This window comes from Salvelinus alpinus, chromosome 1 (assembly GCF_045679555.1).
Source record: "Salvelinus alpinus chromosome 1, SLU_Salpinus.1, whole genome shotgun sequence".
Taxonomy (NCBI): Eukaryota; Metazoa; Chordata; class Actinopteri; order Salmoniformes; family Salmonidae; genus Salvelinus; species Salvelinus alpinus.
Window position 1 is genome coordinate 61,176,031 of NC_092086.1, and position 24,738 is coordinate 61,200,768.

Genomic DNA, 24,738 nt, shown 5'->3' on the forward strand with positions numbered 1-24,738 from the left:
ATGAATTGTGTGTGTCAAATATTGGTTTATCCATTCAATAAAGATTTGGGAGTATTGTAGCGAGTGAGACTTTTTAAAAACTTTCTTTAAGTTTAAGCCGTTAGTCTGCACACATTTTTGTGTGTGCGTCCTCGGCTCCTCTTCCACTAACATTTTACCATGTGAAGTTTTAAAATCAACCGTTACATCTTCAATGAGGAAAGGTATAGCTAGCACCTTTCCCTATTCTTGACTTGTTGATGTCTCTGAGTGAAAGTGATCTTACAGCTAACCCTGTCAGAACTGATCTTACAACTGAGCTCATCTGGGCTTGTATTAAAAAAAAAGTTTCAGAATAGAAGTGCTGATCTAGGATCAGTTCCCTCCCGTCAAATTCATTATGATCTAACAGGCAAAACTCAGACGCTTTATGAATATGGGCCCTGGATATTGAGTACCAGTTACAGGGCAGGTTCTGAACTTAGTTCAAACGCAGAACTCAGACCTGGATTGGGGAGCAAAGACCAGACATCATGGTTGAAACCCAGGCCCTGGTTGGTTGGTTGATTAACAAGCTGCCGATGCCTGGCGTCGGACCCTGTGAGTAATCAGCGGCCCCAGTATCTGATCTTCCAGACAGGGGGAAATGACGGAGTGGGCTCCCAGCCAATAAGATCTTGCCAGGGGCCCTGACCCCCATGTACAGATCTCTAAACCCGACAGCTGATAATGAGGCTTTTCTTGCCCCCCTACAAGACCCTGGAGCTGCCCCCATACAAGACCCTGGAACTGCCCCCCTACAAGATCCTGGAACTGCCCCCCTACAAGACCCTAGAGCTGCCCCCCTACAAGACCCTAGAGCTGCCCCCCTACAAGACCCTAGAGCTGCCCCTCTACAAGACCCTAGAGCTGCCCCTCTACAAGACCCTAGAGCTGCCCCCCTACAAGAGCCTGGAGCTGCCCCCTGGCCTCCATCCCCAAATGCCTACAACTCACAACAAAATTCCAAACATTGTTCGCACTACACATCACAAGGTAGAAAAACAGACTGTTTTTTGGCAGACAATTCAAAAACATTTATTCTTTCTACTCCTTATTTCTTTCTCCAGTGAATGTTGAGGCCTTCAACTATTGTGACCTCAAAGTCGTACCCCAAACTGAACCCATTCTCTATCGAACATGAACATACACCACTGAAGTGGGACAGTCTTCACTCCACTTATGTTACAGTTGAAGTCGGCAGTTTACATACATCTCAGCCAAATACATTTAAACTCAGTTTTTCACAATTCCTGACATTTAATCCTAGTAAAAATTCTAAAGCCATGACATTTTCTGGAATTTTCCAAGCTGTTTAAAGGTACAGTCAATTTAGTGTATGTAAACCTCTGACCCACTGGAATTGTGATACAGTGAATTATAAGTGAAATAATCTGTCTGTTAACAATTGTTGGGAAAATGACTTGTGTCATGCACAAAGTAGATGTCCTAACCAACTTGCCAAAACTAGAGTTTGTTGACAAGAAATTTGTGGAGTGGTTGAAAAAGGAGTTTTAATGACGCCAACCTAAGTGTATGTAAACTTCCGACTTCAACCCTATCTAGAAAATAAATCCCCAGAGAACATGCATTCCTGGAGCGAGACATGGACATCATAGATTATGTTTCTGTGATAGGCGTCTTGACTGACAGATCAGACCACTCATCCAGCTTGTTTAGCTTGGATTAAAGCACTTGGGTTTATTGAGGCAGCTTCCATGGGAGGTGACGGAGGGCAGTGGAGACGGACACATTCATTAGCCTCCGTCTGTTGACAGCAGAAGGGGCAGGGGTGGAAGTGTGTTTGAGAGTCGTCTCCTAGCTTTCACTCCCTTGGTGCTCTCCCTTCTCTGGGGGTCCTGACCTCCCCATAGAGGCAGCCTCATCAGCCGCTCTCTAGCCAGCGGCGGCACCAGCCAGTCATATCACAGCCAGGATGAATGCCTCTGGGGGAGATGCCGTGCGTAATCCCACCGCGGCCACCAGTGACAGGGCCACCTGGTCTGGCTGGTCGATAGAGGCCGAGCCCGGTTCAGCTCACATCGGCGGGAGAGAAACACAATAAATCAGGAGATGCAGCCAAACCTTCCAACCCTACACTGCCAACCTCTTGACCTCTCGCTTCACGCACTATTGGGCTCTAACTTCAACAACATGGCTGTATTTACAGATGGACCGTGTCAGTCACAGGTACAGCATCACAGGAGTAACAAGGGTCCTCGACAGTCTGCGGTGAACTCGTGACCTGGCACACTCTGTTTGACCTTGTGTACAGGCGTGTGGTTATAAGAAACCATCCAAAAAATGGCGACATGACTCGAGGGGCTGCTATATAATTCTCTCTGGGAAACGCAAGAGAAAGGTCTCATGAAGACTCACCTGGGACTGCTCAATCTCTGCTTTGTTGAGCTTCACCCCCAGAATCTCTGCAGCCACTCTCTGGAATGCCAGGAACACCTGAAGGGAAGGCAGGGTGGCAAAAGGAAAGAGCGATGAGCAGGAATACAGAATATGCTTGCAATGTGCGCAAATAAATAAATATTGCACCGCATCAATTTTGTTAGTCATCATCACAGCAAAGTTTTTCAGTGGTCGTTTTTTGTTGTTTTGTTGGTGTGTGTGCGTCAATTTGATGTAATTTACTGGGTAAACTGACTCACTGAGTCTCCAGTCTTGGCTGATACGAACTGACTGATGAGGCTGTTGTCTTGGCAGAAACGCTGGTGCTTGTCAGCCTTCACTGTCCTCATATGCTCCAGGTCAACTGTGGAGAAAATGCAGCGTAATGTGGCAGCAAATTACACAGAGAGCAAGATTGACTTCACACAAGGTTACACAGTACACAGACAGAGTGAACCTCATATCTGGACTTGCACAGAAATGAGGTTTACACCAGCTCAAGATACACTCAGGGTCTGCCTGACATAGATAATTGGCAACATCATTGAATTGTTGCGTCACGTTCAGAACTTCTTGTCAATAGGGGGGCGCTGTTTTCACTTTGGAAAAAATCGTGCCCAATTTAAACGGCCTCGTACTCTATTCTAGATCATACAATATGCATATTATTATTACTATTGGATAGAAAACACTCTCAAGTTTCTAAAACTGTTTGAATTATATCTGTGAGTAAAACAGAACTCATTTTGCAGCAAACTTCCATACAGGAAGTGAAAAATCTGAAAACGAGGCTCTGTTTCAGGGCCTGCCTATTCAATTGCCTTATATTTATCAACAGGCCTATAGATGCCTATAGATGTCAACAGGCAGTGGAAGGTGGAATGGGGTGTCTAGCTTGATCTGAGGTCGAACAAGAGCTTTTGGAGTGACAGGTCTGGAATTTTCTTTGTCTTCGAAGGCGCAAGGCGGAGCTCGACATTGCCTTCTGAAAAGCGTTCGGTTTACACGGGAATATCTCCGGCTCTGATTTTATTTGATACATATGATAATAACATCATAAAGTAGGTTTTTTCAACCGAGTTTTATCAGTTTATTCAACGTTTATTGGGACTTTGAGTTTTCCGTTCTTTGCGCCAAGAGAGGATGGGAATGTTAGTAACCTTGGCTAGCATTGTGGCGCGAATTCGACAGAAGAAATGGGACATTCTAAAACCAAACAACGATTTATTCTGGACCAAGGACTCCTTGTACAACATTCTGATGGAAGCTCAGCAAAAGTAAGAAAACATTTATGATGTTATTTCGTATTTCTGTGTAAAATATTGACTCCTATTCTCCGCCGTGTTGGTGAGTGCTGTCTCACAATAACGCAAGCTGTATGTTATGGTAAAGTTATTTTAAAAAATCTAACACAGCGGTTGCATTAAGAACCAGTGTATCTTTCATTTGCCATACAACAAGTATTTTTATGTAAAGTTTATGATGAGTTCTTTGGTCAGATTAGGTGAGTGTCCAAAATATCTCCGGACAATCCGGCGAAAATGTTGCTACGTATTCACAATGTATAACCACGATTGCAGCGCTAAATATGCACATTTTCGAACAAAACATAAGTGTATTGTATAACATGATGTTATAAGACTGTCATCTGATGAAGTTGTCCAAAGGTTAGTGATAAATTTTATATCTTTTGCTGTTTTTTGCGAAAGCTACCTTTGCGGTGAATAAATGCGTTTGTGTGTTTGGCTATTGTGGTAAGCTAATATAATTCTACATTGTGTTTTCGCTGTAAAACACTTTTTTTTTTTTTTATCGGAAATATTGGCTGGATTCACAAGATGTTTATCTTTCATTTGCTGTACACCATGTATTTTTCATAAATATTTTATGATGAGTATTTATGTATTTCACGTTGCTCTCTGTAATTATTCTGTCTGCTTGGTGCTATTTGTGATGGTAGCTGCAATGTAAAACTATGATTTATACCTCAAATATGCACATTTTTCGAACAAAACATAAATGTATTGTATAACATGTTATAAGACTGTCATCTGACGAAGTTGTTTCTTGGTTAGTAACTAATTATATCTCTATTTTGTCGGTTTGTGAAAGCTACCTATGCGGTGGAAACATGGTGAAAATATGCGGTTGTGTGTTTGGCTATTGTGGTTAGCTAATAGAAATACATAGTGTTTTCGCTGTAAAACATTTTAAAAATCGGAAATGATGGCTGGATTCACAAGATGTTTATCTTTCATTTGCTGTATTGGACTTGTGATTTCATGAAAATTATATTATATGGTATCCCTGTCCCGTTAGGCTAGGCTATGCTAGTCAGCTTTTTTGATGAGGAGGATCCCGGATCCGGGATGGGTATTAAGTAAAGGTTTTAAGGCACCTTTTTGGAAAGTAATTTTTCTCCTTTTGAGGTCCTTTCGGAGGAAATGAGGGTTGCAAAGGGAGGGTATATTCCTGGAAACGTTCTAATTTTACCAGTAAACTACCAGTTTGTTGGTATCTTTCAAGGCATTTTATGTAATCTATCACATCTAGTGGCCCTTTTGGCTACTTCAGATTGTCACAGGTGTCTGTAATTACCTCTGGCCCTCTGTGTGACCTTATCACATACAATGCAGTCGGAAAGTTCAGACACTTTTCCACTTTTCCACATTTTGAGAGTTACAGCCTCATTATAAAATGTATTAAAATGTTTTTTTCCCCCTCATCAAACTACACACAATAGCCCATAATTACAAAGCAAAAACAAGTTTTTAGAAAATCTTGCAAATACACACACACACACACACACACAGTTGAAGTCGGAAGTTTACATACACCTTAGCCAAATACATTTAAACTCAGTTTTTCACAATTCCTGACATTTAATCCTAGTAAAAATTCCCTGTTTTAGTTCAGTTAGGATCACCACTTTATTTTAAGAATGTGAAATGTTAGAATAATAGTAGACAGAATGATTTATTTCAGATTTTATTTCTTTATCACATTCCCAGTGGGTCAGAAGTTTACATACACTCAATTAGTATTTGGTAGCATTAACTTTAAATTGTTTAACTTGGGTCAAACGTTTCGGGTAGCCTTCCACAAGCTTCCCACAATAAGTTGGGGGAATTTTGGCCCATTCCTCCTGACAGAGCTGGTGTACCAGTCAGGTTTGTAGGCCTCCTTGCTCGCACACGCTTTTTCAGATCTCCCCGCAAATTTTCTATAGGATTGAGGTCAGGGCTTTGTGATGGCCACTCCAATACCTTGACTTTGTTGTCCTTAAGCCATTTTGCCACAACTTTGTAAGTATGCTTGCGGTCATTGTCTATTTGGGAGACCAAGCTTTAACTTCCTGACTGATGTCTTGAGATGTTGCTTCAATATATCCACATAATTATCCTCCCTCATGATGCCATCTATTTTGTGAAGTGCACCAGTCCCTCCTGCAGCAAAGCACCCCCACAACATGATGCTGCCACCGCCGTGCTTCACAGATGGGATGCTGTTCTTCGGCTTGCAAGCCTCCCCCTTTTCCCTCCAACCATAACTATGGTCATTATGGCCAAACAGTTCTATTTTTGTTTCTTCAGACCAGAGGACATTTCTCCAAAAAGTATGATATTTCTCCCCGTGTGCAGTTGCAAACCGTAGTCTGGCTTTTTTATGGCAGTTTTGGAGCAGTGGCTTCTTCCTTGCTGAGCGGCCTTTTAGGTTATGTCGATATAGGACTTGTTTTACTGTGGATATAGATACTTTTGTACCTTTTTCCTCCAGCATCTTCACAAGGTCCTTTGCTGTTATTCTGGGATTGATTTGCACTTTTCACATCAAAGTACGTTCATCTCTAGGAGTCAGAACGAGTCTCCTTCCTGAGCGGTATTGGCGCCTGCGTGGTCCCATGGTGTTTATACTTGCGTACTATTTGTACATTGTTTGTCCTTGCTCCCAAGGATGAACCAAACTTGAGGTCTACAATTTGTTTTGTTTTTTGTTTAAAAAATAAGCAAACACATGTGGTGTTTGCCAAAAGGTGTGAAAACAACAACTGGAAAATGAGTCGGAAGCACAGTAGCATTTTAATGCATTTTAATAATGTAGACAATGTTAGAGCACAGTGTAGAATTTGCCAAAACAAAATCTCATAAAGCTGGTTCTACGCACAACCTACACCGGCATATGTGAACTGTGCACCCAACTGTGAAGCTAGCTGTAGCGGAGCTTCGAGAAACTAGCGGGCCTGCTAGTGATAGTGGTGGAGCCAGCACCTCCACACGTGGAGATGTATCCACTCAGTCAAGTAGGCCTACTCTGTACCCACAGCAACGCAGTCTTCTATGGACCAGTTTATACCAAAGTCTATGTCTGTAGCAAAACAAGGCCAAATTGATATTGCATTGGCTAAAATGATTGCCACCGATTTCCAGCCATTTTCGATCGTGGAGGACAGAGGTTTTACTTACCACTGACTGCTGAACATCAAGGGTAACAAGGAGCCCAAACTGGCTGCGCGCGTGCGCTATCATGCATACATGTATTTTGCCCCCCCACACCAAACGCGATCACGACACGCAGGTTAAAATATCAAAACAAACTCTGAACCAAAGACATTCATTTGGGGACAGGTCAAAAAGCATTAAACATGTATGGCAATTTAGCTAGTTAGCTTACACTTGCTAGCTAACGTTAATTTGTCCTGGGATATAAACATTGAGTTGTTATTTTACCTGAGATGCACAAGGACCTCTACTCCGACAATTAATCCACACATAAAACGGCCAACCGAATAGTTTCTAGTCATCTCTCCTCCTTCCAGGCTTTTTCATCGTTTAAATTATATGGTCATTGCATCTAAACTTTCATTGTACACTGCTCAAAAAATTAAAGGGAACACTTAAACAACACAATGTAACTCCAAGTCAATCACACTTCTTTGAAATCAAACTGTCCACTTAGGAAGCAACACTGATTGACAATAAATTTCACATGCTGTTGTGCAAATGGAATAGACAACAGGTGGAAATTATAGGCAATTAGCAAGACACCCCCAATAAAGGAGTAGTTCTGCAGGTGGTGACCACAGACCACTTCTCAGTTCCTATGCTTCCTGGCTGATGTTTTTGTCACTTTTGAATGCTGGCGGTGCTTTCACTTTAGTGGTAGCATGAGACGGAGTCTACAACCCACACAAGTGGCTCAGGTAGTGCAGCTCATCCAGGATGGCACATCAATGCGAGCTGTTGCAAGAAGGTTTGCTGTGTCTGTCAGCGTAGTGTCCAGAGCATGGAGGCGCTACCAGGAGACAGGCCAGTACATCAGGAGACGTGGAGGAGGCCGTAGGAGGGCAACAACCCAGCAGCAGGACCGCTACCTCCGCCTTTGTGCAAGAAGGAGCAGGAGGAGCACTGCCAGAACCCTGCAAAATGACCTCCAGCAGGCCACAAATGTGCATGTGTCTGCTCAAACGGTCAGAAACAGACTCCATGAGGGTGGTATGAGGGCCCGACGTCCACAGGTGGGGGTTGTGCTTACAGCCCAACACCGTGCAGGACGTTTGGCATTTTCCAGAGAACACCAAGATTGGCAAATTCGCCACTGGCGCCCTGTGCTCTTCACAGATGAAAGCAGGTTCACACTGAGCACATGTGACAGACGTGACAGAGTCTGGAGACGCCGTGGAGAACGTTCTGCTGCCTGCAACATCCTCCAGCATGACCGGTTTGGCGGTGGGTCAGTCATGGTGTGGGGTGGCATTTCTTTGGGGGGCCGCAAAGCCCTCCATGTGCTCGCCAGAGGTAGCCTGACTGCCATTAGGTACCGAGATGAGATCCTCAGACCCCTTGTGAGACCATATGCTGGTGCGGTTGGCCCTGGGTTCCTCCTAATGCAAGACAATGCTAGACCTCATGTGGCTGGAGTGTGTCAGCAGTTCCTGCAAGAGGAAGGCATTGATGCTATGGACTGGCCCGCCCGTTCCCCAGACCTGAATCCAATTGAGCACATCTGGGACATCATGTCTCGCTCCATCCACCAACGCCACGTTGCACCACAGACTGTCCAGGAGTTGGCGGATGCTTTAGTCCAGGTCTGGGAGGAGATCCCTCAGGAGACCATCCGCCACCTCATCAGGAGCATGCCCAGGCGTTGTAGGGAGATCATACAGGCACGTGGAGGCCACACACACTACTGAGCCTCATTTTTACTTGTTTTAAGGACATTACATCAAAGTTGGATCAGCCTGTAGTGTGGTTTTCCACTTTAATTTTGAGTGTGACTCCAAATCCAGACCTCCATGGGTTGATAAATTTGATTTACATTGATCAGTTGTCAGCACATTCAACTATGTAAAGAAAAAAGTATTTAATAAGAATATTTCATTCATTCAGATCTAGGATGTGTTATTTTAGTGTTCCCTTTATTTTTTTGAGCAGTGTATTACCACGACTACCGGCAAAACAGTTCGTCTTTCAATCACCCACGTGGGTATAACCAATGAGTAGATGACACGTGGGTACCTGCTTCTATAAACCAATGAGGAGATGGGAGAGGCAGGACTTGCAGCGCGATCTGCATCAGAAATAGGAATGAGTTCTAGCCAGCAGTCAGCTGGCTCAGGCACCAGGGCAACAGGAAGAAGAGGGATCAGATGGAGCAGAAGCACCAGCAGTAGTGCCACAAACGTCTGCTGTTTGGATGCTGTTTGACGAGAGAGCAACTGGGGATGCAGCACGAAGGAATCCCTCAGCAGATGCCATAATGGAGGTCCGATCCTATTTGGAGGAGCCCCAGGATCTGCAGATCCTCTGAGCTGGTGGAAGAACAAGGCCTCTGTCTACCCACGGCTTACTAAAGTCATGACAGGGAGACTCTGCATAGTGGCCACATCCGTTCCCTCTGAGAGGGTCTTTTCGAAAACGAGACAAATAATTACTGAGAAGAAACCACATCAGCCCCTCGAAAGTGAGGCAGCTTGCATTTCTGAATGCAAATCTCTCAAAAGCAGAATATGGTCAGCGTTTTGCTGTGTGTTGCTGGTTATAACATGGCAATAAAGAAGAGAGAGAAAAGAGGAACCAGTTTAATGTTTTAAGTGGGATGCTGCAGTTTTGCACATTGTTATTTATTTTTCTTTGATATGGTGCAATATTCTATTATTATGTTGTTCAGATTGCATTCGTTTTGAATTGTTAGATTTATATGCACTTTGCTATTAAACATTTGCATTTAAAACTTTTTAATGTATATAAACATTATTTTTCATAAACCAATGCATTTTTTTAAACAATTCTACCTTAACCACAATGTATTTAACACCAATCATAGTCAAACTATCGCAAACTGTTTAAGAAAAAAAGAGCCGGCTCTTTTTTGTGAGCTGACCCGAACGAGCTGGCTCACTGAAAAGAGCCGGAATGCCCATCACTATTAGCTAGCTACTTTGGCTCCTATCTGATACCTTAGCTGTACTATTACCTAGCCAGCTAGCTAGCATAGTGGCTATTATAGCTAGCATAGCATAGTAGCTATTATAGCTAGCATAGTGGCTATTATAGCTAGCTAGCTAACACCACAGATGAAAGGGTTAGCTAGTTATCATAATCTTTGCTGGTCACATAGCTAGCTAGCTTGCTTATCGCATGTCCTGACACAAGCCTTATTAATAGTGAATGAACAAAAACAAACAAAAAATTGCAACAGGAGTTTGATTTTGGTCACTGTGTCAATTCATCCATTTCTCAATACTGCACCTTTCGGTTGAAGAAAAAGATAGCCTGCCGCTGATTTTCCTAGCGAGACATTCCTCGGCATTGTGCAGTGCTCATGGCTCAGATGGTGAGTGGTGTTTGACATAGCAGCAGTTTTGCCATGTAAAGGGTCTATATGCAAAGCCGATAGAGAAGGGACGATTCTCTGTCGTTCTCTAGTCATAATAAGTCAATTTTTCCTCACCGAGCTATCTTACACACCACAAAGTGCAGAGGAATGGAGACATAACGGGAAGTGAATAATCAACAGCCCCAATAGACAAATCAATTTCCAGTGGCTCGCAAAATAGAGCTGGATCCAGTCATATGGTTGTGCTGTACTACAAACGCGTGCAGTGTATAAAAGCGTGAATAAAACATTTCGCCGGCAGAGAAACTAGTGATTTATCTTTACTGCATTGTAAACGGCATTCTCTTCACAGCTCTCTGCGTTTATACACTATGGTTGCTCGTCTGCTTTAGCCTCATAAGAGTGTGGCCTATGAGCAGAAGAAAGGAATAGAACGTGTGTGTGTGTGGGTGTGTGTGTGAGAAAGATGTTTTAAATACCGACTTTTGTTTCCCACCAGTGAGACCACAGGCTGGACGTCTGACTCTTCATTGGCCTTCTTGACCATGCCGTACCAGTCCTCCAGATTCTCAAAGCTCTGGTAGTTTGTAATGTCGTACACTAGAAGAACACCCTGAAAAACAATACCATGGAAAATCTAAATGGTGTAGCCTAATCACAACATTCCAAAATGAATTCAATTTGACATCAGATGAGAACAAACATGCCAGAGAGGTCGAATGTGGGAAAGTGAGCAGTAGGTGGCACGAGTGTCTGAGAGAAGTCAATTGCTCCTCTACCACACAGTCCCCAAGGAGTTGGCAGCTCCTCGCTCTCTTGGAGTTAGCCTGAGATTAAAGACGACCTATGTCGCTGGTAATAGATGCAGAGAGACATGCTAAGAACGTACAGCCGAGCCACTACGCCTACACTAGAATCGGTCCACCCAGCCAAACAAGATGGGGGTGAGGTTGGTTATCTCTGTGTCATAACAGGTGTCTGGGCTTTAAAACAAATAAAAGAGGGTGGTAAAAGTGGTTACGAATTAGGTCTCATCACCCTCCCTTCTTCGAAATACTTAGTGTCAGTACTGTCAGCATAAGTTCAAAGCCGGAAGCAGTTGAGTAGAAATACTTACTGTCAGCATAAGTTCAAAGCCGGAAGCAGTTGAGTAGAAAAGCGCAAACGGTGTGGGAGTAAACAGACAAGCCTCACCGCTCTCCATTTGTCGTATCCAAAAAGGTATTGTCAGGTGTAAAACCGGAAGTAGTCACATGGCAAAGCACAAAAAGGTGTCCTTCGGAATAACCAGGCCGTTGAAGCTGGCTGCTGTACCATTTTTTATGTAAACAAAAATGAAACACTTCAGTGTACATGTTTAAAACAAAAGCCTTAAGTAAGTGCCAAAACTGTGTCATAAGTCTGTTCTTTACCAAATCCAAAAGACTATAGAATATGAAAAGGAGCCAAAATAAAATAGACTATACCTCGACTTTGATTGCGTCCTCATGAAACAGAATGCAGCTCTTTTTTTCATTCAGGACGTGTCTGGCACAGGACACACGCAATGTCACAACACAGAAGGCCGGTGACGACAGTTTGCGTCAGTTACAATTACAGTGCGGCTCTACCAAATGTCTATACGATCTGGTATCGCCCGAGGCGCGTCAAACAATGGTCGTGAAAGGCCCATAAAGAACTTGTGAGATACCAAAGTATTCTATGGACTACACCTTGTTTTTGTGTGAGTGAGCGGGGTATCTGAGGAGGTACTACAGTAGCCTCCAGTGGTGTCTCTGTCTCATGCTCTACATGCCCCATGCCTATATAGCAACAACCACTTAAGGATGTTGCCTAGCGGAGTGCGGCAAATGCACACATAAAATACTCCCACCCACGTGTTATTGCAGTGTCAACGAGAACCTCTTTCTATTCACGTTAATTAGTACATTTACACTTATTTTGTTCAAAAAGAATGAAATTAGAGTGAGAAATACCTTGCTCTTTCTCACTCTAATTTCATTCTTTTTGAACAAAATAAGTGTAAATGTACTAATTAACGTGAATAGAAAGAGGTTCTTGTTGACACTGCAATAACCCGTCATACTATACATAAGGTAGTCTGTATGGCCAGCTAAGTAGTAAAACGTGACTGCAGTCTGTGCAGGGTCCTGCTGCACTAATGATCATAAAGGCGTATTAATTACCCAAAAGCCTAATAGGGAAAACCCCTATTACAATGTAAATGAGCTCTAACGTGAAGAACGACAGACCACCTCGGCGTTTATTGAGTGTGTTCTTTTGGTTTTTACTATCCTTGTGGGGACCAGTAGTCATCACAAGGTTAGTAAAGCAAGGAGAATTCTGACAAGTGGGGACATTTCACCGGTCCCCACAAGGAAAAAGGCTATTTGTGGCTTAGGGGTTAGGTTTAGGGTTAGGGGTTAGGTTTAGGGTTAAGGGAAATAGGATTTTGAATGGGAAACAATTGTTGGTCCCCGCAAGGATAATAAAACAAAAAAGTGTGTGTGTGTGTGTGTGTGAGATCGTACCTGAGCCCCGTAGACATATTTATCCAGCATTTTCCCTCCGATCGATTGACCTCCAATATCCCACACTTGCAAAGTAACATTCAAGTTGCCTGAGGGAAGAGAAAATTGAGAAACTTAAAATCAGTAAAATATGAAAAGGACTTTGTTAACGTTTCCATCCACAGTTTTTAAGAGAGTATACAAAATAATCCCAACAGCTGTGATAGAAACAGGAAGTTTTGGTGCAATTTTATAAATGCAGACAAATTTGTTCATTCGACATGGTGGGACATTTGTGTGTCGGTCAAATTAACTATGCGATAAACGGCGGTGGAAACACCTTTATGTGCAAATATTGATATAATAACCATCATATTGAAGTAAATTTAGAGTCATATGAGGATATGGTGTGTGATCTTCCCACTACGACTCGGGAAACCATGCAGTTTAATATGCTACAGATGAAATATGTTGACATGGTGGTGAAAGTGCACAGTGATGAGGTTGATGCTCCCAAGTCAAGGAGACTGAGGATAAATATTTATGGGGTTGAGAAAAATGACTGATAACTAAACACAAAATAAGAAGCAAAAGAATACTCCTGTCCCAAATTATTGAGGAGGGAGGTAGGGAGTGGGAAAGAGCGAGAGACAGGGTACAAAACCAAATCAATATTTTCTTCCTCTGGAAAATGAAAGTGGTGGTTGAGAAAAGAAGGAGGGCAGGACCAGACAGTGAGGAGTTGTGATAAGGGCCCTTCCTTCGCCTAGAGCGCTGATGGCGAGCTGAGCATACAGTATGGACACGGCTGGACGAGCCGAGTCCCACCACACAGGTCCCCGTTTCACAGAGGAAGGAAGCACAAGTGTTCAGTGACTACATCTAGACTATACAGTGTCAATGTAAAGCTACATTGAAGAGTGCAATGAATAACTGCCTTTGGTGTTACAGTATGCTAGCCATCTCTACCCATCCTCTGCACTCGGACATAAACTGTGTGTGTGTTTCAAAGACTCAAGCTGACTCGACAGACCCAAAGTATTCCTGCTTATGTGGTGAGTTAATGGCCATTTGTGATCTTAGAATTCTTTGCTAGCACAGTTCAGTGAAACCCAATAAATACACACTTAAAACATTACCATTTTGATAAGTATGAATGCCCATTTTAGATTTTGCTTCAAAAGCGAACATTGAGAATTTGCATGATCTTCACTAAGATTCGAATTGACAAGACTAGCTAAAATTATTAAAGTTATTTTCCATCACAGGTCAATCACTCCCCCCACCAGTTTAACGGACGAGACATCTGGAAGAGGTATTGTTATAAAAAGCACACAGAGGAGGCTGTTGTGTGTGCTAATCGGCCTCGCATTATCATTCCCGGCATTGTAAAATTTACATTAAGTTGACAAGCCGAGCCTTCACGGTGAGAGGGGCCAGCGCCAGCTATACTCCCACCTACCCCATCTTGGAGAGACCCAGAAAGCCCCAGAAACCCACACAATATACCCAGTCGAAGGCGGGCTCCTAACGAAGCTCAGAAGGACCACCCAAACCGTACACCCAACCCAATCCCCCAGAAAATGTTCCATTTAACAACTCTGGTGTAGAACCAACGTTTACTATTATTATATCCACGATATTAACGCAGATGGATTACGGAATAAGCCCCATCTTGCCGTGTCGTAATGGTTCAACTAGTTTTACCGAAATCACAAGATTGGCGTTATTTGTGGGATTTCTCATTGAAGCCTTGCGCTTCCCAAGTTCCACGAAGGTGTTAATCATCCCTACTAAAACATTGTTTTCTTTCTCCTACTATTACCAACTGAAACTGAAAATAGGACTGAATGTAATACTTTCAAGTTATCATATTTATTTTATTAGTCATTAAAAGATTGGAGCTACTTTGCAGACTTTCGCAGTCTCAAGGATACATTGGCACCGTTTTAAATATGCTATTCAAAATGGTGAAACTCCCAATTTCATATGGTAGGAAGTGAAATCGGAGAGCTTTAGTCTAAATATAGCATTAGTCAAATTGTTATTTTACACATCCAGGAGGACACAGACCACAGGCTTTATTTCCGTGGGTTTGAAAGTAAACAAATAAGAACATGAATGTTTTATGTGGTGCAGAACGAAGATCAGTGTAAATAGTCCGGGTGGCCATTTGATTAGTTGTTCAGCAGTCTAATGGCTTGGGGGTAGAAGCAACACATCTGCCTCGCTGATCTTCATCACTGGGGCCCCTCAGGGGTGCGTGCTTAGTCCTCTTGTACTCCCTGTTCACCCACGACTGCATGGCCAGGCACGACTCCAACAACATCATTAAGTTTGCAGACGACACAACAGTGGTAGGCCTGATCATCGACAATGACGAGACAGCCAATAGGGAGGAGGTCAGAGACCTGGCCGGGTGGTGCCAGAATAACAACCTATCCCTCAATGTAACCAAGATTAAGGAGATGATTGTGGACTACAGGAAAAGGAGGACCGAGCGCACCCCCATTCTCATCGACGGGGCTGTAGTGGAGCAGGTTGAGAGATTCAAGTTCCTTGGTGTCCACATCAACAACAAACTAGAATGGTCCAAACACACCAAGACAGTCGTGAAGAGGGCACGACAAAGCCTATTCCACCTCAGGAAACTAAAAAGATTTGGCATGCGTCCTGAGATCCTCAAAAGGTTCTACAGCTGCAACATCGAGAGCATCCTGACTTGTTGCATCACTGCCTGGTATAGCAATTGCTCGGCCTCTGACCGCAAGGCACTACAGAGGGTAGTGCGTACGGCCCAGTACATCACTGGGGCTAAGCTGCCTGCCATCCAGGACCTCTACACCAGGCGGTGTCAGAGGAAGGCCCTAAAAATTGTCAAAGACCCCAGCCACCCCAGCCATAGACTGTTCTCTCTACTACCGCATGGCAAGCGGTACCGGAGTGCCAAGTCTAGGACAAAAAGGCTTCTCAACAGTTTTTACCCCCAAGCCATAAGACTCCTGAACAGGTAATCAAATGGCTACCCGGACTATTTGCATTGTGTGCCCCCCCAACCCCTTTTTACGCTGCTGCTACTCTCTGTTTATCATATATGCATAGTCACTTTAACTATACATTCATGTACATACTACCTCAATTGGGCCGACCAACCAGTGCTCCCGCACATTGGCTAACCGGGCTATCTGCATTGTGTCTCGCCACCCACCACCCGTCAACCCTTCTTTTACGCTACTGCTACTCTCTGCTCATCATATACAGTGGGGAGAACAAGTATTTGATACACTGCCGATTTTGCAGGTTTTCCTACTTACAAAGCATGTAGAGGTCTGTAATTTTTATCATAGGTACACTTCAACTGTGAGAGGCGGAATCTAAAACAAAAATCCAGAAAATCACATTGTATGATTTTTAAGTAATTAATTTGCATTTTATTGCATGACATAAGTATTTGACCACCTACCAACCAGTAAGAATTCCGGCTCTCACAGACCTGTTAGTTTTACTTTAAGAAGCCCTCCTGTTCTCCACTCATTACCTGTATTAACTGCACCTGTTTGAACTCATTACCTGTATAAAAGACACCTGTCCACACACTCAATCAAACAGACTCCAACCTCTCCACAATGGCCAAGACCAGAAAGCTGTGTAAGGACATCAGGGATAAAATTGTAGACCTGCACAAGGCTGGGATGGGCTACAGGACAATAGGCAAGCAGCTTGGTGAGAAGGCAACAACTGTTGGCGCAATTATTAGAAAATGGAAGAAGTTCAAGATGACGGTCAATCACCCTCGGTCTGGGGCTCCATGCAAGATCTCACCTCGTGGGGCATCAATGATCATGAGGAAGGTGAGGGATCAGCCCAGAACTACACGGCAGGACCTGGTCAATGACCTGAAGAGAGCTGGGACCACAGTCTCAAAGAAAACCATTAGTAACACATTACGCCGTCATGGATTAAAATACTGCAGCGCACGCAAGGTCCCCCTGCTCAAGCCAGCGCATGTCCAGGCCCGTCTGAAGTTTGCCAATGACCATCTGGATGATCCAGAGGAGGAATGGGTGAAGATCATGTGGTCTGATGAGACAAAAATAGAGCTTTTTGGTCTAAACTCCACTCGCCGTGTTTGGAGGAAGAAGAAGGATGAGTACAGCCCCAAGAACACCATCCCAATCGTGAAGCATGGAGGTGGAAACATCATTCTTTGGGGATGCTTTTCTGCAAAGGGGACAGGACGACTGCACCGTATTGAGGGGAGGATGGATGGGGCCATGTATCGCGAGATCTTGGCCAACAACCTCCTTCCCTCAGTAAGAGCATTGAAGATGGGTCGTGGCTGGGTCTTCCAGCATGACAACGACCCGCAACACACAGCCAGGGCAACTAAGGAGTGGCTCCGTAAGAAGCATCTCAAGGTCCCGGAGTGGCCTAGCCAGTCTCCAGACCTGAACCCAATAGAAAATCTTTGGAGGGAGCTGAAAGTCCGTATTGCCCAGCGACAGCCCCGAAACCTGAAGGATCTGGAGAAGGTCTGTATGGAGGAGTGGGACAAAATCCCTGCTGCAGTGTGTGCAAACCTGGTCAAGAACTACAGGAAACGTATGATCTCTGTAATTGCAAACAAAGGTTTCTGTACTAAATATTAAGTTCTGCTTTTCTGATGTATCAAATACTTATGTCATGCAATAAAATGCTAATTAATTACTTAAAAATCATACAATGTGATTTTCTGGATTTTTGTTTTAGATTCCGTCTCTCACAGTTGAAGTGTACCTATGATAAAAATGACAGACCTCTACATGCTTTGTAAGTAGGAAAACCTGCAAAATCGGCAGTGTATCAAATACTTGTTCTCCCCACTGTATGCATAGTCACTTTAACCATATCTACATGTACATACTACCTCAATCAGCCTGACTAACCAGTGTCTGTATGTAGCCTCGCTACTTTTATAGCCTGTCTTTTTACTGTTGTTTTTTCTTTACCTACCTATTGTTTACCTAATACCTTTTTTGCACTATTAGTTAGAGCCTGCAAGTAAGCATTTCACTGCGCACGGCGCACGTGACAAATGAACTTTGATTTGATCAGTGTGCCTATAACAGGTAGAGTTCAGTTTGTGCGCGCGTGTTACCGCGTGTGTGCATATGCATGTGCAAATGTATGCCTGTGTCTGTGGTGTGGTACATAGCAGGCCGGCAATCCTAGAGGACGAAGGGGTCTTACCTGGCAGAGTTATTCTCTTCAGAAAGAAATCAAGGCCAATGGTTTGTTTGTATTGTTTCCCAAAGGCCTCCTGGGCAAACCTGGTGGCGAGTGACGTCTGAAACAGAGAGAAATCACACTAAGCGAATGACTAAATTCATTGAATTCAAGCCTTATGATCAAGCTTGAGTGTTGGAGTGTTGTTCTGTATGACAACTAGGCCTATTCCATAACTGCAAATAACGTGGGCCTATGACTTTACTCAATACATTTTTTTTTAAAGATAACTGTTTTGGGATGACGTTTATCCGAGCCATTGTAATTAGTATGAGACGAGCTAAAGCAATTACCTCTGCTGTCTTGAAAACTGACAAAGCCCAACTGTAACAAATAAAAACAGGTGTTTTGGGTAGACACGGCATGCATCTTAACTACAGCCTCTAATCGCCACAAGAAATCCAAAACTCCATGTCACTTAAGTGTGTTCGTTATGCTCGTCTGAAAACAATGTGATTCACATAAAACAGACTTGACATGCCATGTTTAATTCATTTTGATGGATTAGCTATCTTTAGAGCAATGTGCTGACATAAACATGGAGGAAAATTGAAACAGTGGTGCTTCCATTGTATTTACTATTTGAATATCACTAAAAAGGTTCTATAATTTTTTATGAATTGTTTCTTTACATTCACAGAGCATTCACTTATGTGACAATCTACCACCATTTATTTTCAGAGATATTTCAAGTTATGCCAGCAATACGTCAAAAATAAAAGACGAAACGCCATACGGAACACACCAAAAGGGAACGCACAGGGGAATTAAACCTGCTATCTACCTAGAGCACCTTCAGAAACTATTCACTCCACAAATTGTTGTGTTACAGCCTGAATATAAAATGTCCCATTTTTACCACACAATACCCCATAATGTCAAAGTGGAATTACGTTCTTCAAACCATTTAAAAATTCATAAAAAAATGTAATCTGAAGTATTTAAACCCTTTGCTATAGCCTAAATATACAATGCTCAAAAAAATTAAAGGGAACACTTAAACAACACAATGTAACTCCAAGTCAATCACACTTCTTTGAAATCAAACTGTCCACTTAGGAAGCAACACTGATTGACACTAAATTTCACATGCTGTTGTGCAAATGGAATAGACAAAAGGTGGAAATTATAGGCAATTAGCAAGACACCCCCAATAAAGGAGTGGTTCTGCAGGTGGTGACCACAGACCACTTCTCAGTTCCTATGCTTCCTGGCTGATGATTTGGTCACTTTTGAATGCTGGCGGTGCTTTCACTCTAGTGGTAGCATGAGACGGAGTCTACAACCCACACACGTGGCTCAGGTAGTGCAGCTCATCCAGGATGGCACATCAATGCGAGCTGTGGCAAGAAGGTTTGCTGTGTCTGTCAGCGTAGTGTCCAGAGCATGGAGGCGCTACCAGGAGACAGGCCAGTACATCAGGAGACGTGGAGGAGGCCGTAGGAGGGCAACAACCCAGCAGCAGGACGCTACCTCCGCCTTTGTGCAAGGAGGAGCACTGCCAGAGCCCTGCAAAATGACCTCCAGCAGGCCACAAATGTGCATGTGTCTGCTCAAACGGTCAGAAACAGACTCCATGAGGGTGGTATGAGGGCCCGACGTCCACAGGTGGGGGTTGTGCTTACAGCCCAACACCGTGCAGGACGTTTGGCATTTTCCAGAGAACACCAAGATTGGCAAATTCGCCACTGGCGCCCTGTGCTCTTCACAGATGAAAGCAGGTTCACACTGAGCACATGTGACAGACGTGACAGAGTCTGGAGACGCTGTGGAGAACGTTCTGCTGCCTGCAACATCCTCCAGCATGACCGGTTTGGCGGTGGGTCAGTCATGGTGTGGGGTGGCATTTCTTTGGGGGGCCGCAAAGCCCTCCATGTGCTCGCCAGAGGTAGCCTGACTGCCATTAGGTACCGAGATGAGATTCTCAGACACCTTGTGAGACCATATGCTGGTGCGGTTGGCCCTGGGTTCCTCCTAATGCAAGACAATGCTAGACCTCATGTGGCTGGAGTGTGTCAGCAGTTCCTGCAAGAGGAAGGCATTGATGCTATGGACTGGCCCGCCCGTTCCCCAGACCTGAATCCAATTGAGCACATCTGGGACATCATGTCTCGCTCCATCCACCAACGCCACGTTGCACCACAGACTGTCCAGGAGTTGGCGGATGCTTTAGTCCAGGTCTGGGAGGAGATCCCTCAGGAGACCATCCGCCACCTCATCAGGAGCATGCCCAGGCGTTGTAGGGAGGTCATACAGGCACGTGGAGGCCACACACACTACTGAGCCTCATTTTGACTTGTTTTAAGGACATTACATCAACGTTGGATCAGCCTGTAGTGTGGTTTTCCACTTTAATTTTGAGTGTGACTCCAAATCCAGACCTCCATGGGTTGATAAATTTGATTTACATTGATCATTTTTGTGTGATTTTGTTGTCAGCACATTCAACTATGTATAGAAAAAAGTATTTAATAAGAATATTTCATTCATTCAGATCTAGGATGTGTTATTTTAGTGTTCCCTTTATTTTTTTGAGCAGTGTATGTTGGTTGGGTGACTAAACTACATAACGCGTTATCGTGTGCAATGGGCGAATAGTCTGCAGACACATGACGCATCCAGCAGCAGAACTACATGTAGTGCTCTATTTATTTTGTTTCTCTTTGAGGGGGAGGAACGTCTTCCTAGTGAAGCTAAAAAGACGTTCCGTGAAGCCAAAACGCACTTAAAATCAATGCAGTATATTCACACTCAAATAATTTGAGGATTCAGAGATGTAGTGAAGAGGAAACATCGCAGCTGCCACGACAACCTCTTTGCTGCAAACAGTCTGTGCTGTGACAAAGAGAAATGTTGGTACATTTGTATTACCTGCATCATGACCATGCAGACCAAGCAGTCTCATGAAACATTTGCCGATAAATGAAAATATATCTTCAAATAAATCTGAACATTTGCATTCAGGCTATTCTGCAAAGTAGGCTATAGAGCCTAGGTCTGGAAAATGTAGGCCTATATCTACCAAGAGAATGAATGAAAGAAAGACTCATCAAATATGTACAGTTTAAAACAGTCTAGGCTGGGTCTAAAGCCTATGCATAGAATGTTAAAAGTTTTAGGTGAGGTTTGAGTTTCTAGTTTTTGTTTTAAAGAAAATGTGTCCATAATGGTAACTTGTTTTATTACTGGCCTCAGTGTTGACAGCAAGAAAGTAGCCCAACAACAATTCAGATGCCGCCTGAACATTTTATCACTGCAGAACTCTCCATGCCTCTTCCCACTAAACTTCTACCACAGTTGGTTCAATTCCAAATGTAATAGAAGAAAATAATGATAAGCTTTCAGTGTAAGCCTAAGAAATCCATAAACGCCATTTGAGTCTTCGGCAGACTGAGACTTGTCCCCTGCTGGTTCATATGAAGGAAATGGTCATTACTGCAAGATCACAGCCGTCATGTTAAAGCACAGCTTGTGCAGCAGGGAGTCAAATGAGAACATTCACTTCTGAATATAGCAAGGAAGGGTTTGCTTGAAGATATAGTCTACACTTTTTTGCCTACTCAACAATCAAGCTTTACGTTCCAGGCACAATTTTATATACATTGAATGTTATGCCTGCGTGAGTAAATGGCATAGGCCCATATTATTTCCCTGTAACTTAGACCTACAACATTGATTATGTGAAAAGAGGCTTTAAACATTATATGTAGTTAGAACACCTTGTACTAGGCAATACAGCAACTTAATTATTGTGTAGTACACACACACACACACACACACACACACACACACACACACACACACACACACACACACACACACACACACACACACACACACACACACACACACACACACACACACACACACACACCTGTGTGGCCTACCTGTAATCAGTGGCTAACAAAGTAACATTAGACAACCAGAGTATTACGGTCCAAAGCTCTCCAGAAAATCTCTCCAACAGCACATGTAACCTGGATTAAGGGTCAGGTACGATTAACAGGATTCATGACAGATTTAAATCCAATATGCCATCTTCGAAGCAGTTTATGGATCTGGTGATCACCTTGGAAATCCCCCTCTGAACAATTCTGAATTGAAGATTGGAGCATATATTTTGAGATGTATTCAGGGATGACAGTAAGGCAGTCCGGCGTCCCGGCAAAATAAACAGTGTGGGGGGGGGGGGGGGGTACGTACCGGTAAAACATGAGCCTATCACAATAATGAAAACCAAATGTCCAGAAAACTGTAGGCTATTACCACTTATCATTATCGCATGTCAGAGGCATAAAAAATGAGCGAATGGATTTGAAAACGGGTGGTATAGCCTACGCTCCAAAATGTTATGCGATTCGACATTTTGCCAAAGCAGAGATGAGTGGGCAACATCGAGACAGGTGAGGACAGCAGTGGGTGCATAAATTCTTGCCTAATGACAGTTGGCAAATGTCAATACACTTTTTGGTGTTGTGTCTCTTTCCATGAGAGGCTGGAAATACTGTATGTTGCGAGTGGAGGAACATGTCCTTTGAAGTGATTGTTTGACAATCAGATGAAAACATCATGACTGGTTGTGTTTATGCCACAATAAAAGGTAGTACATTACGACTAGGCCCACAGAGATCATATTGAATTAATAGGGATTCTATTCGTAATTCTAGGATTATGCCCATCAAAAACGTGATATATAGGCAGTCCTGTACCAGGAATAAATCAATTCCTACTTTCACCCCTGGATACATTTATGAACCAACCTAGTTTAGGCATGTTGATGCACTCAGCTGCTCAAACATTTTTGAACACATAGCCTATAGATTCTATCAGAGCAAAATATTAGCCTACTGAACTCATCAGCCCTAAATGTGGCAGATTAGGCTGCGACTTCTTCGGTCTCCTTCATGAATGATGACGTTCTACAAACGTGGCCCTTGTCACTGTCTGTGATCGGCCAACATGTTGCGCACCACAGGCTTAATTGTCCCGTATGTTGACACTGTTAGACAATTCAGAGGAAAGTAGCTTGGTAGCTCTCATCATTGACAGTAACTGGGATTTGATTCCATGTCGTTAGCTAGTTAACGTTAACGTTTCCACCCGGACCAGAGCTAGCTATTAACATTACTCTGCCCCTGTTGTGCAAAATTAAGACGGTAACTAACATTAACCAAAAAAGTTGTATCATTGGCTATAGTTATGCGACAACAAAAACATTGCCTGTCTGACAAACCTAGGTGATGTTTTTCCTTCTACCTGGCTGAAGAGCTAGCTAGCTAAGCAGCTAACAAGCATAGCCAAAACGTTGGCCTAGCACACGCTGCTATGTATGAACATTCTGTAAGATACTTCTGAACTGAAGTTACCTACTGCACATTAATTTACCCAATTAGCTACATAGTTATGTTGCTAGCTAGCCAGCTAAATTAACGCTACTCAAAATAACAAGTCTGTTAGCTTGCTAGCTCATTTAGCTTGAAAATCCCTCACCTTCCCCGATGCGCCGTCTCCGATGACTACAATTTTAAGTTGCTTATCTTGACTGTCCTCTTCCGAGTCAGACATTTTGAAATATATAACAATTACGTTATTTATTCTATTGAAAATGCACTTCTATTCAGTCAAAGGTTATTGAATATAGCTAGCTATATATCAGATAGCTAAAATAGACCGAGCACTAGGTAACCTGACGCCATTTCACCAGATACTACTGTTGCCAGGCATGTTCCATTTATATTTTGTAAGCCTGTTATTTACAAACACTTTATCGGGAAATACTTGTACATTTGATGTTACAGCTTTTATATTTGCTTTATCATCAAGGTTAGCTAATAGAGGAGGTTGAAAATATATATTTTTAATAATGACACTGCTTTACAATGGACAAGTCCTAGCAGGACCTGACCAGTCACATCAGTGACAATAGGTGACGCGTCCCTGTTGCTATGGTAATCAAGGTCAAAGGTGGAGAGGCGCTTTTTCCTATAAATAAATGTAGGCTCGGCATTTAAGTATTTACCATTCCTTAAAAAATAAAGTTCTTCCCAAACATGATGTACCCTAATGTGCATCAACCTGTAGCCTAGCTACACCTTCGAAAACGCTCTACATATCTTAACCTAGCCTATTCATCATGCATTGATGGTCTGTACAAAAAAAAAAGCATTCAAATTATCCATAGCCTATAGGCTATAGGATACGAAGTGCATGCTCAGAGAAGCACAGAGCAAAGTTATATTTCTAAGATAGCTGCTGAGATGGTGTAAATAAAACTAGGCTGCATTACACACTGCAATGGATGTTCCAACCCCGAGCCCTAGTAAAAAAAATCCTATACAATGGGTGATTTTTCCAATAGAATCCTATAGGATTCTCACAATTGACTTGCCTTATTATTGGCAAGTCAACCCCGTTTTCATGATTTCTGGTAAATCATCCAAATAAATAAATCACATCATGTTTTTGTACTAATTCAGCCGTTTTTACCTTGGTAAGTAGCTAGAACACTATTGGAAATGAACGTTGAAAGTCCCATTCATATTCCTAAAACTTAAGTTGAAAATGATGCTGTTGCTGCTTCCCATTGACAATAACGAGCCCAATGTCAAAACACTGTTTTGAGTTGCCAAGGGAGACAAACTGTTGTCTATCATATATATGAGTGGAACCAGGCAAGGGGTGTTCCGGAAACTCCAAGAAGCCTCTCCAT

The 24,738-nt window shown here is 43.1% G+C and overlaps 1 protein-coding gene across 3 annotated transcripts in view; it reads right to left on the minus strand.

The window, feature by feature from the left end:
* The window catches only part of LOC139582641 (ras-related protein Rab-28-like), a 48,758-nt gene extending 24,918 nt beyond the window's left edge, over positions 1-23,840 (minus strand). The window contains exons 1-7 of one of the 3 annotated variants that reach the window (XM_071412813.1): positions 23,520-23,840; positions 17,994-18,090; positions 12,786-12,874; positions 10,738-10,867; positions 2,679-2,782; positions 2,398-2,475; positions 1,029-2,054 (exon numbers count right to left, since the gene is read on the minus strand). In XM_071412813.1, the coding sequence (XP_071268914.1) occupies positions 1,944-2,054; positions 2,398-2,475; positions 2,679-2,782; positions 10,738-10,867; positions 12,786-12,874; positions 17,994-18,090; positions 23,520-23,594 (684 nt within the window). In that variant the 5' untranslated portion in view covers positions 23,595-23,840 and the 3' untranslated portion in view covers positions 1,029-1,943. Of the gene's footprint in view, positions 1-1,028; positions 2,055-2,397; positions 2,476-2,678; positions 2,783-10,737; positions 10,868-12,785; positions 12,875-17,993; positions 18,091-23,519 lie in introns of those variants that run through there. The other 2 variants (XM_071412822.1, XM_071412833.1) reach the window with 2 other exon arrangements.
* Positions 23,841-24,738: the final 898 nt, after the last annotated feature.